The sequence below is a fragment of the Xenopus laevis genome, chromosome 8L (genome assembly GCF_017654675.1).
Source record: "Xenopus laevis strain J_2021 chromosome 8L, Xenopus_laevis_v10.1, whole genome shotgun sequence".
NCBI lineage: Eukaryota > Metazoa > Chordata > Amphibia > Anura > Pipidae > Xenopus > Xenopus laevis.
The window spans coordinates 25,323,536-25,336,325 of NC_054385.1; the positions used below are offsets into that span (position 1 = coordinate 25,323,536).

Here is a 12,790-nt window from a genome sequence, read left to right on the forward strand (position 1 = left end):
CATTGCACATGTTTTGTGCTGCTGTCACTTACTGAGATTAGTAAATCATTTAGATTATTGGTACATAACACCTCAAAATCCAGCACACTCTGAATTTAATAATCAGCCCTTTATCTTAAGACGAAACTCATTTTCTGCTTGATGGGTTGCGATGACCCTAAGCTCACCGAGCATGTGAGTGTCACAGACACTACAAACAAAAGCCAAGATGGGAAACTCCTGTAACAACTTTGAAGGCCTTGATCTAAGGATCAAGGCCTTCAAAGTTGTTACAGAAGTTTCCCATCTTGGCTTTTGTTCGTAGTGTTTGTGACACTCACATGCTTATTGAACCAGCCTAAAGGTTCAACATCTCTACAGCAGTAATCTGCTGTAGAGATGTTGAACCTTTAGGCTGGTTCAATAAATTCAGTATATGAAATATGACATTTCTAGCCATTTTTATTCTTAGGATTTAGTTCCTTTTAAGAAAAACACATCTGTCTGTTATTTGGCAACCAGCACTGTTACACTTTTCAATGTATTATTCTATGTGGACATTCACAATCAATAATATTGCTTACTAAACTGGCACAAACAAAATTGCATAGTGGAGCAAAACTCAGAGAAAGCCTTGCACTTACTCATGGCAGGTATTGAGCATTAAAGGTATTGTGCAAAAGAATATAAATATTCTGTAATGCTGTGGAAACACCAGAAAAGCACACAAAAGGCTCATTTACAATCTTTAGTGCTAAATCGCGCCAATGTAATTACTCATAGCAACCAAAACGATCTTTAGCTTTCTTACTTGTCTTACTATTCAAAACTACTTGCTGATCAGTTGCTATTGGCAACTGCACATGTATAGTTTAGCATTTCATCTATTAGTAAATACACCTACAGAGTTATTTCCTGGTAAAGGTGCTAAACTGTAGTAGTACAAATGGAATTTGGAGATACCTTAAAGTCTGGCACAAGGAACACTGACCTGCTCTCGTGCTCTTCTCTCTTCATAGCGATGGCGCTCATTATTTGCTTTGCTTGTTCGTTCATTGAGCTTTTTTTGCTGCTGGGGACCACGGCCAAAGAATACGTAGTTAACAAAGGCATATTCCAACAGTGCCAGGAACACAAAGACGAAGCATCCCATCAGATAGACATCAATAGCCTTAACATACGGAATCTTGGGAAGTGTCTCCCGCAAGTGGGTGTTAATGGTTGTCATAGTAAGCACTGTTGTCACCCCTAAAACACAATGGAATAAAAATAGAAACCTCCAATGAACTATATGTAATACCATGGAAATTCCTCCTATTGATGTTGACTACAATAAGTTTTAAATGGCAGTATTAGAGGATGCAGAAAGAAGCAGGACTGTGCTGCTGGGACAGAGGTAAAAAACCCTGACCCAGGCCTGCTCCCCCCACTGGAATCGCATGCCCCGGTACTCCCCCCTTTTCCCCTAATCATGGCCGCAAAATGTAAGTGGTATGTGGTAGGGGGATGGCCGTAGCATTTGTAGGAATTGGATCTTACCACTGGGTTGGGGAATCAGCCCCATAAACTTCACGCAAATTGTACTCTGCCTGATCCTAAAACCTTGTACGCAAATTGTACTAATCCCAGGATCCTAAAACCTACTTAGTTGATCTAGTAAAAAAAGGCGTCTATCAATTTTAATTCCACTTGTAGGCACCAGTATTTCTTGAGGTCAGACCTATAATTTGCCAAAATCTTTGTGTTATAATCAAAGATGCCCTATTCCCTCCTTAGCTTATGAACAGTTTAACCAACCAAGAATTTTTTCATGTGTTTGCTCCTCCAGTATAGAAACCTTTTGTATCACTTACATCTGGTAGTTGCAACCAATCAGCAATTACTTTAGTTAGTCTAGTATTAGACTAAGGTAAATACCTGATTGGTTGCTATGGACTACTACTGAAGTTTAGTACCTTGGTGAGTAAATTATTAAACAAAATTGTGGGGATTATTTACTAGACTCAAATTTTTCTGAGCGAGTTTTTTTTGGCAAAAACTCAAATTTTTTGTGGAAATTTTTTTTCCGATATTTATTATACCCGATGCTGGAAAAAGGCTGAATCTGAAAACTCGCCATCTCAGACCTGTTGAGGTCCTGTATAAGTCAATGGGAGAGGCACCTATCCCAAATTGAAGTTATTGTGGTCTGCACTGGGTTTAGTCTGAAAATTTACCATTTCAGGATTTTTAGGCAAAAACTCGAAAAAAATCAAGCGATATGGGAAAAAATCCAGAAAAATTAGTACAATTCGAGTTTTTCCATGATCTGATTAATTTGAGTTATTTTATTAATAAACATGCTAAAATCGGGCATGGGAGTTTGGTTGAGGTTTATTATGAATATTATGAGATAAATTTGGATTTTAGTAAATAACCCTGTGGAGCTACCTGTATACCCTGTAAAACCGAAGACACCAAAAGTCCTGTAAGAGTGCATAATCCACGTTATTCCTGCCACTAAATCTCCTTGGTGTCAATCAATGAGCTCTTATAGTACACATATTATTGCTACTTTTTTATTGCTTCCTATATCATCCATTACATTACAAACCTAGTGCCACTCGAGCAGCTGATGCATCATAGTTGATCCAGAATGACACCCAAGAAAGAATGGTGATCAAGACTGATGGCATGTAAGTTTGAAGAATGAAATATCCGATGTTCCTCTTAATTCGGAAACTTAGTGATAGTCGAGGGTAGGAACCTGTAGAAACAGAACAGTACAGTACACACACAGCTGTGCATATCATCCTTAGCGAGTAAGCTGAAGTAACTGTTCCTCACTTCTATGTATGTAAGTTCACAGGCACACATAGTGGATTGTCCCCTTACATTTTGTACACAGGTGGAGAAAAACAGATCTACTTTCATGCAATTACTCCTGTAGATTCATTGACAGGCAGGATATTGGCACAGAAATGCTAAAGTATGCATTTTTCACACCAATATCCACTCCATGTAGTCAGAGTAGGACTGGGGAACCCAGGGCTCATCAGGTACCCGAATCAAGGACCCACCACCCAGCCACCTAAGGGTCCACCTCCCAGCCATTGCTGCTCCACCCCCAACCAAAGACACTTCAGCTGTGCTGCTTATTTGCTGTAAAAACTAAAGATGGATGTCCGTTTCCCAGCAGAGTGAGGATCAGTGGGGGCTGGGGGTGGCTGGCTTGTTGACAGGTACAGGCCTGGACTGGCAATCTATGGGTTCTGGCAAATGCCAGAGGGGCTGCTATAAGGTCCCATAGAAAGTCAGTATTTGGTGGGCTGATGGGGGCTGTTTGGTCCTCTATGTGGGCTGATTGGGCCTCTGTGTACCTGAAATGCCAGGGCCTATTTTAATTCTCAGTCCGGACCTGGACAGGTAGTAGGGCACAATACGGTACATAGGATGACGCAGAGCCTGTCAATCTACAGGATTGAGCTCATGTGTATAGGGATCTATTGTCCTGGAAACATAGGACATGGTCCTATCGAGGCAGATTTCGATAATTTGGAGCACCATGCCTCCAGGCCGGTAACAAAAATGTTAACATAAACAAAAAACCCAGTCGATTGTTTTGCCATAATCCTGAGCTAGTACACCTAGTTTATAAAAACAAATTGTCCCAGGGGTTTCTTGTGTAAGTGTGGCACCACTACTGCTTTTGTCTGTGTGGGCTTGGGCTGGATGCATATGCACTGTACATTCCGACTTACAAAATCTCTAATATGTGATAAGCTCGAGCCTGTACAAACAACACCTGGGAGCAGACTATAGCCCATATCCCATAACTCCCTTCTTTATGCGTCAGGTGTTAATTTGAAATGGGAGACTCAATAAAAGATTTTTGGCAATCTTTAAAGGAAATGGAAAGCTACTGAAACAGTTTATTGTCAATAGATTAACCACAATAGTGCAAGTTATAACACTATTTTATATTTATTCTGCAGAATGCTTTACCATATTTGAGTAAACAGCTCTAGACATTTGTTTAGGATAACAGCTTCCGTATCAGCTTGTTGTGACATCACTTCCTGCATGAGACTCTCCCTGCTCATTCACTCTGAGCTCAGGTTACAGCAGGGAGAGGAGGAGGGAGGGGGGAAAAGGAGGGAGAGAGAAGCAAACTGAACATGTTCAAGCCCTAGCCCTGGAGGTTTATGCTGAAAACAGGAAGTCAGATACAGAAGCCAATAGAAGGAAACAACAGCTGTGTTTATTTTGACAGATGACTCAGAGCAGCATTACTTGTGTATTTATATAGACCTTTCTGATAAATTTTTCTTAATTTTAGCCTTCCCTTCTCCTTTAATTGATTATTTTTTAATGCAGGAATAGCCCCCGTGAACCCCATCTGTATTTATCACAGTTTAAGCTTGCATTGCTATTGTTCCTCACCAGTGGTAAATACGACGTTCTTGGATACCAGTCTGGTCTCAATAATGGTGAACTGTGGCAGCTCCAGAGCAGATACCCCTGTGACTGCTGCTTCTTCGCCTCCCTGCCAGAAAAACTTAATATCATCTATTGTGTATCCATCTGCAAAATAGAGAAAATCTGTGTTTATTACCTGAGTGCCATCTGTTTGCATATCTTCCCAATTGCATTGTCACCCCTGTAACATTTTATGACATTGACCTAGATTCTACTTATTTCATTGCAAATGAACACCTCCTTGCATTACTGAGAAATATGTATTCATAAAACCTTTGTAAATTCTTTAATCTGAAATCCATAAATTTTATAATTCAGGGTCAGCCTTAGGGCATATACACCCTGTGCAGAATAGTACATTAACATGAGGTTAAATTCTATAAATTTCTGTATTCCATCATCTGACTTTTCTATGCATACTTAGGGATGATTTCAGTAAGAAAAATAATGACCAGCATGGAGCTTGCCTTCTTTGAGACCTATGGCACACACCAAGTTTTTACAACAGCAGAGAAAAGGCTAATCAGTTCTGCATCTGTCCAGTATGCAAAGTGGTCAGAATTGTTTGTGCGCATTTATTTGCTGAAAGCCACCCTGTGATGAATGCTGAAATAGAGAAGGGAATGTTGACTATTGGAATGGACTTGCACCTTTTCCTCATAGTTCCCCATTTTCAGTGTAGAAAAGACACAGAATGGCACAGGACATTACACAGCCTCCATCCCCACTGATACATAGAAGGGAAACCTGTTTCTGCCGGGGGTCTGGCAAAAGCCCCTTTACTAATGGAAGGGGGGTTGTTGTTGCTGTAGGGGCTGAGTAAACTGCATAGGTAGCTTCTGGTTAGGGTCATTCAGAGACCCTGGGGTGCACCCTGACTGTGGCAGGACACCCCTCCTTAACAGTAGGCAGGTTCTCTCCAAAAGGCGATTAGATCCCCAACAGCAAGAAGGACTGTATACTGCAAGGATATTCTCAGGTACTGGATAGTGTACAGGAGATCTCATTTTGGCTAATCTGCAGATTGTCCACAGAAAACCTTGACGATAGTTGCAACTGACACCTTTTTGTTACTTCTTTCACAAACCCTTTATTCCCCGGATATGCAATAGTCCCTGTTTGAACCCAATAATAAAATGTGGTGTGCGGTGGCAGCGGTGTGGATAATGCTCGAGCCTGCCCATGAAGGACTCAGAAATTGCTGAGAGAGAATAGGTGTCCATCGGGGCACTGAGTTGCAGCTGGGGGAGGTGGCAGGCACAGGCACCTAGCTACTATTGGCCCAGCTCTTACCTCAGCAGAATGGCTAGAGGTATGACACCTCAGTTTACAGGGGAAATCAACCTGGGAGCTTGAGTTCTGGGCCCACCCAGTTCTGGGCACGGCAGTAATTTACAGAGGGCTTAATTCCCTTGAGGATTTATGCCATTCTGATGCTTAAGTAAAAGTTCTTTGAAAAATGCTCCCTCAAAGAGCAAAAATGCTTTGGGGACCATAAGTTTGGTATCTTGGAGGAAGCCACCCAATTAGCAGAGCTTCTGTAGAGCCATGTCAAGTCCCAGCCAGTTTCCCTACCCCTGGGTTCTACAAGCAACTACTGTCAGGCTGACCTACAAGAGCACTACTGCCAGCCAATGCCAGGGCCCTCCAGATTCCACATGCCTGTTTCTAGATGTGGATCTATGAAATTGGATGCATCAGGCATACAGGAATTTAGCAGCAGTCAACTTAGGTGCCCCACAACAGGTGAGGAACCACAGTGCACCCAGGAGAGGACATACAAAACTGGAATATCAAAAGAACTTTAGAACGCCTGCCCTATTTCATAAAGTCCAACACAAGGTAACTCCTTTGCCTTGGGAGCCCTTAATCTACATGTAAATAGCTCTCAGTGCACAGGAGAATATGGACTGCAGCTGGGGTTGAGTAAACTGCATGGGTAGCTCCTGGCTATGGGCATCTTCTTCAGAGACCTTGGGGTGAACCCTGGCTGCTGCAGGACACCCCTCCCATGTGCATAGTGACAGGCAGATCTCATTCCTGTCCATTTGCATATATGCAGGACAGTTCAGCTGTTATTTGGCAAAAACACTGTGTTTACCAAAGGTGCACTGTATAGTTGGTTCCGTTGCCTCAAAGGCCAGCCTTAATTTCACTACTGGATGTAAAGCAGAGTGATTGAAATAACAAAGCTGAAGCAAGGCAGAGGAAACAACACCATGTTAGTTAACCCACAGAAAGTCCAGAACCAAATAAAAGTCTATAAAAATAAAATCTAAACATTTAAAAACAGGAAATTTTACAGTGATGGCATATCTTTCATAATACTGGTTCAAAATATTTTTTTTTACCCTTTTTAAAATCAGTGTAAATAATAATGATCATCTTACCCACAGTTAATTTAAATATTGCGGTCTTGAAACTAATCTGCACAAAAAGAGTAACCGCAAATATATCAAATTATTACTGGATATCAATACCCCCATTTATCATGTGTCATAAATCTTGTATCATTTTTATGCATTGACAAGGATCGAAAACATGATCATGAAATAGTACGCTCGCGACCACTACTACTCTTCTATAATGTCTGTGTAATGGTCTCAAAGGTTAACAATGGAATAAAGGAAGACTCTTAAAATTCTATATACACTAAAACATCAAGTACTGGTTTTGATAGTTCTAAGATGCAATCTGCAGCATGCACCCAAAAAAGCAACCTTGCAGTCATGAAGCCAATTCTAAAGAAGCCAGTTCTACAGGAGCCAGTGGTCGGTGTAAGGGCCCTAAGGGGTGCAATTTTTCAATACCTGGACCAGTGTGCTGGCTATGTTACTGCAATCATTATATTTTTACCCTGTACAATCTTTACATCCCTGTCTCCCATGCTGCAATACTCACAGCTCTCTATTTCCAATGTACAGTTTTGCTGGTCCAAGGGATATCTCCGTAAATCCATCATACAGGCAGCTGTGGTTGTGATTCTGTGGGGTAAGGAGAGTGTGATAAACATAATAGCTTTTTATAAGGATAGTCTCCCCTATTTTTCAGTCATGATAATCTAAAGTCATTCTAAGAATAGAAATAAATGTATTTTTTAAAGGCAAGAATGTATCTAGCTACTTTCTTTTAAGTAGTCTTTCTTTTGGAATAGTCTTTATTTATTGCCTGGGAAGGCTCATTCTAGGGATGCATCAAATCCAGGATTCGGTTTGGGATTTCAGCAGGATTCAGATTCAGCCAAATCCAAGCATCAGGCAGAACTGAATCCAAATTCTTAATTTCATGAGACTTTTTATTACACAGACAAGGAAGGAAAAAAACAGCACACGCTTCTCTTTGGCCCTTCCTAACCCTAATTTGAATATGCAAATTTGGTTCTGTAGTCGGCCGAATCTTTTACAAAGTATTTGCATTCATCTGAAAAATAATCTGTATTCTGATACAAAACTGTATTATGTATCACTTTATTATGATTCTGAGGTTTATTAATTGCTTAAAGGCTTTATTCACCTTTAAATTAACTTTTAGTATGGTGTAGTATTTTGGGACAATTTGCAGTTGGTGTTCATTTTTTTGTTCTGTGGTTTTCCGGTAATTTTCCTTTTTTGTTCAGTAGCTCTTCAGTTAGGGAATTTCAGTAGCTATCTTGTTGCTAGGGTTTTGTTTACCTTTGCAACCTGGCAGTGGTTTGACGAGAGACTGGAATATGAATAGGAGAGGGGTTTTTGTCAAGTTTTTTTGAGTTGCCATCGGTTTATTGGTTTTTTGTGGAAACGAAAAATGTGGAAGCAATGATGTGATTTGCCTCTCATTCATTATTCTGTCTAACTAATGGAGGTCATTCTGATACATTAGTCTCCCATTTTTCCTTCTTCCTCTCTCTCTATTTTCCTATGAGTTGAATGATCTGTTTCATTTTGAGTGAATGTGGTTTCCATGGAAACAAGAAGAAAAGAGAGAGGGGACCAAGGGGAAGAGACTGAGAGTGGATGGAAGGAAGGGGGGGGGAGAAACGAGAGTAAGATATCAAGTAGAAGACAGAGGAACTGAAAATGAAAAGCAATCAAAAGAAGGAATGGTTATCGGCAGCAGACATTTTTGGCTGACATTTAGCTGCTCTCACCTGTGCTCAGCGTATTACATTTTTCATTAAAAATCTCAGCACCTTAAGCCTACACTATAGTGACAAAATGGGGGATCATTTATTCATAATTATAGCTGCATCCAGTTTTACAGCGTGCATAGCTGCTATACGCCACAACTAATCCTACCACATTACCCAGCTACATCTGTGAATTAGAGGGGAGGCATACTGTTCAGCACATTTCAGGGCATACATTGTTTTTGTTGTTTGTACTATACCAATTGATTTCTCAGGCATATGCCTTCCTCTTTGTACACCACTAGAATCACAACTAAAAAACACGACGACACTGTATCAGTATGGAAAATAATGACCAATGAAAAATGAAAAGCAATATGGAGGCACCCCAAGGGTTTTTTGATTGATGCTGCTTAATAGTAGTGATCAAAACAAAACAACAGCCATGGATTACTTCCCAGCTATTGGCAGAATCTCTTGACCCATCTCTCAGTAGATATAAGAACCTATTCACCCCTTCTGTGAAATATGAGTTTGTTAGAAGTCACTCAAGGACCAGGTGGTTTTTAGGGGTTGATTATCTAACATTTTGGATTTGGTCATTCTCACAAATCGTATTTTTAGCACTAAAAATTGTGGATTATAATAATTACTCTAAACCATGAAAAAGGGTAATTTATTGAACACAAAAAATGAAAAACACAAAACTTTGCCATCTACAGTAAAAGCTGTCGAGGCTAATGCCAATGGGGATTTGTCCTTTTCCAATTGTAAAATCTTTCTTTAATTCAAGCTTTTACAGGTTTTTGGGGTTTGTATTTGCTGGAAACATTTGAGGATTTTGAGGTTTTTGTATTAGTATTCCGATTAGTTCTGCATTTTTATTCATTAATGCTTTTTATATTAGGTTGTTTTAATAAATTACTTGCCATTCATGGTTTTAGAGAAATATATTTTTTTTCTGTGGTTTCTTAAACCCCTTTAACCATTAAAATCAGAATGTTGATAAATGGGCCTCCTTATTTCTTAAAATTATTATTTAAGAAGGAAATTAGTAAATACTAAATGAAAAAGTGCTTGTTAGAACATATTTGATTATTTGAGTTTTTTTCTTCCAAGAGGAAGGAGATATGAGAGGCAAAATTTAAAGAGAGGAGGCAAAAGGAAAAGTAAGAAAGGGGGAACCTTGGGTAAAAAATAAAGGGGAGAAGCATAACTAGAAGAAAATAATGGCATTGTAAAAAGGGAAAGAATGTCAAATGAGGGCTAAGACATAGTTAAAGAAGAAACAAATCAGGCAATAAAAACAAAAGAGAAATTAAGTGGAAAATTAAAGCTTAAAATAGAGAACATAAATGATAACGTGAGTCAAGCAGATGGTGAGTTTGCTTTGGAGCATCATGAGTACTATTTAATGTTTTTCATGTAGTGATTTTTTCATATGCTACATATTCCAAGACAGAATATATAGAAATTAAAATGTTACACAAAGAAGTATTTGGAGCCCTTTAATACAATGGAGGCCAGAAAATACCTTGGAGGCACACATCTGGCCATCAAGGTTGGTCAGCTCTGACCTACATGTTCATTTAGTAAGTGGCACAACAGCAAATTGTTCCTATTAAATTGTATTATACCACAAAATTGGAATCCCCCCTTCTGAAATACTGTAAAGACCCCTGCTTTAGTTCCACCCTATTTGTTGGTGTCCATCTCATCCTATCATCCATCAACAGTAGTACTATTACATTTTGGGTTAATGGATTTTCATTATCATTGGTAAAAACAGAACTATAGAATAGCAACTCAGGAGGGACACTGCAAATTGTAGGTCTGGAAAGGGTGTTTCTTCTGGAAAGATCTGAAGTGAAGAAGGAACCTTAAAGTCCATTGTATATTTATCCTATATTGGTGATCATATGCCCTTTAAGCAAACAAAGCCATCCTTTCTTTATGATTGAGATCTTTCACTCATCTCATTAAATTTGCTCCCCATTTCTGAGCTTCTTTAGTTAAATAATATAATTTATTTGTACTGGGAACCAAAAATATTCTTCATACTATACACTGACCCTTTCTAGTGCTCTGCAAAGGGGTAGAATTACACCTGAATTCAATAAAACAATAACCCTTTTACTGTATTAAGTAAATGATTTTGCTTTCCCATGCTTTTGCTGATTCCCATTGCTTGCTACAGCATAGTTTTAAACGCTAAGGCCCCTCGTCATTAAGTTTCCACGCATCTTAGTCCTAGTAATGGTATAAATACCATGCACGATTTCAATACACTTTACGGTAATTGCACAATTACAGTTTCAAAACTGCAGATTAAAACAACATATTTGCAGTATGAGATCTTTCATAGAATTTGGAGAAGAATAAAATAAATCAGAGTCTGACCTCAATCCATAGAGGACTGTGCCATCTGGGTGCAGTCGGATCATCCGGTTCTTGACAGTGACCCCATGCAGGAAAGACTTTTTATCATTCAGGAAGTAAGTGTCAGGGAGCCAGAGCTGATCAGCCACACGATTATCCAATGTGAGATTGAGAGGGAGAGCGGTATAGGCCAGGCGCTTATCACGCCAACTTTGCTGGAAATACATGGTGATGGTGTAGTCCTGTAGAAGAAGAAAGAGAAAGAAGGAATAAACTAATGAGATAGTGGAGTGAGTGACAGAAAGCAGACTGAAAGGAATGGAAAAGATAGAGTGTCATCTGTATAGTGATGGTTGGTTTCATTCCTGTTTTGATTCTCATGTCTTTTGTTTATTTGTTTTTTTTATTTAAAAATTCTGCAAATGGCAATTCTGTTTTGTTGAAAAATTCTGCAAATGGCAATTCTGTTTTTTTGGTTCACCTGAGGTAACATCTTGTTTCTTGAGGTGTAACATCTTGTTTCTTGAGGCTTATTATTTCTTTACTATAATTATCCTAAGGTAGCGGTAATTCTTCTTATAGCATTGGTGCCACCAAAGAATGCCCAGCACTGTGTTTCTTTAAATTTAAAATCACTATCACTATCCATCGACTCAGACCCAGCTTAACTATCTCTTGTGTTATCCCATGACTTACTGTACATATCGCATATTACATAATGCATCTTTCATCCCAAAGCACCAAATTTAGAAATCTTGTTAGATTCTCCAGTAAACAAGATTTGCAACCAAACAATTTTTTTTTAAAAAGTTGACCTAAGACCAATGGAGGAGATATAATTAACAACATGTATAGATATGTACAATAATAATATTGTATTGTATTGCACAAACTCGATTCTCCAGGGTTCATCAATTTGCCTCATGGTTACATGGCCCACTAACATAATGCACTGTATGTCACCTGGTTGTAATTTCGCACTTGAGTGGTTGCGGGCTGGATTGGTATAACAGTGGAAAAAAGGAAACATCTGACATAGCCCTAAGGGTTGTCAGGTCATGTTCTGGAATTTTCTTGATAAGTAAGTTAGTAGTGGGTTGGATGCCTTTCTAAGTAAAAAAAAAAAAAGAGCATATATTCTTATGATTTTATAAATAATCAGTAGTATCCAAATCCCAGGAGTAATTTGAAACAGGGAAGAATTTGGTTAAGAATGAGTTTATACTTAACGAAATGTACTTTTCCCTTAGTCGCTTCGGCAGCAACCGTGAGATTTATCTCCCTCCCTGTTAGGTAGGACAAGTGGCCAATCACAATTTAACTAACCCCGCCTATAATTACGAGTTAACTCCCCCTCCTCACCAGTGCCTCAAAAAAGTACACACACAGAATGCATGAATTTTATTAGAGAAAAGTAAATTTCAGTTAATATAAAATGTACTCATTCCCTTACATCCCATCCGGCTGCAACCGTGAGAGTTGATCCAGTTACACTGCTTTCTGGAGAACTTTCGTACCACAGGAAGCTTCCTGAGAGGCTAAGATGTCCACTCTGTAGTGCTGAATGAATGTATTCGGGGTACTCAAAGTGGCTGATCTGCAGATATTGTCCATAGACATCCCTGTTACTTCTGCCCACGTTGTGGAGATGTTTCTGGTGGAATGGCTCCTGATCCTGAAGGGAGGCATGCGACCAGATTTAATATACACCATCTGAATTGTCTCCTTAATCCATCTAGAAATGGTAGGTTTGGCTGCCTTCCTACCTTTGTTCTTTCCAGAAAATGAGACAAAGAGATTCTCACACTTTCTAAACTCCTACTTATAGATCGACCAACATCTAGGAGGAGCAATTGCGTTTCTTGTTCT

The 12,790-nt window shown here is 39.3% G+C and overlaps 1 protein-coding gene across 1 annotated transcript in view; it reads right to left on the minus strand.

Moving 5' to 3' along the window:
• Positions 1-12,790, minus strand: part of LOC108698283 (gamma-aminobutyric acid receptor subunit beta-4) — a 65,571-nt gene that overhangs the window by 4,279 nt on the left and 48,502 nt on the right. The window contains exons 4-8 of the mRNA XM_018229654.2: positions 10,943-11,163; positions 7,339-7,421; positions 4,402-4,542; positions 2,573-2,725; positions 971-1,227 (exon numbers count right to left, since the gene is read on the minus strand). Coding sequence (XP_018085143.1) covers positions 971-1,227; positions 2,573-2,725; positions 4,402-4,542; positions 7,339-7,421; positions 10,943-11,163 — 855 coding nt within the window. The remainder of the gene's footprint in view (positions 1-970; positions 1,228-2,572; positions 2,726-4,401; positions 4,543-7,338; positions 7,422-10,942; positions 11,164-12,790) is intronic.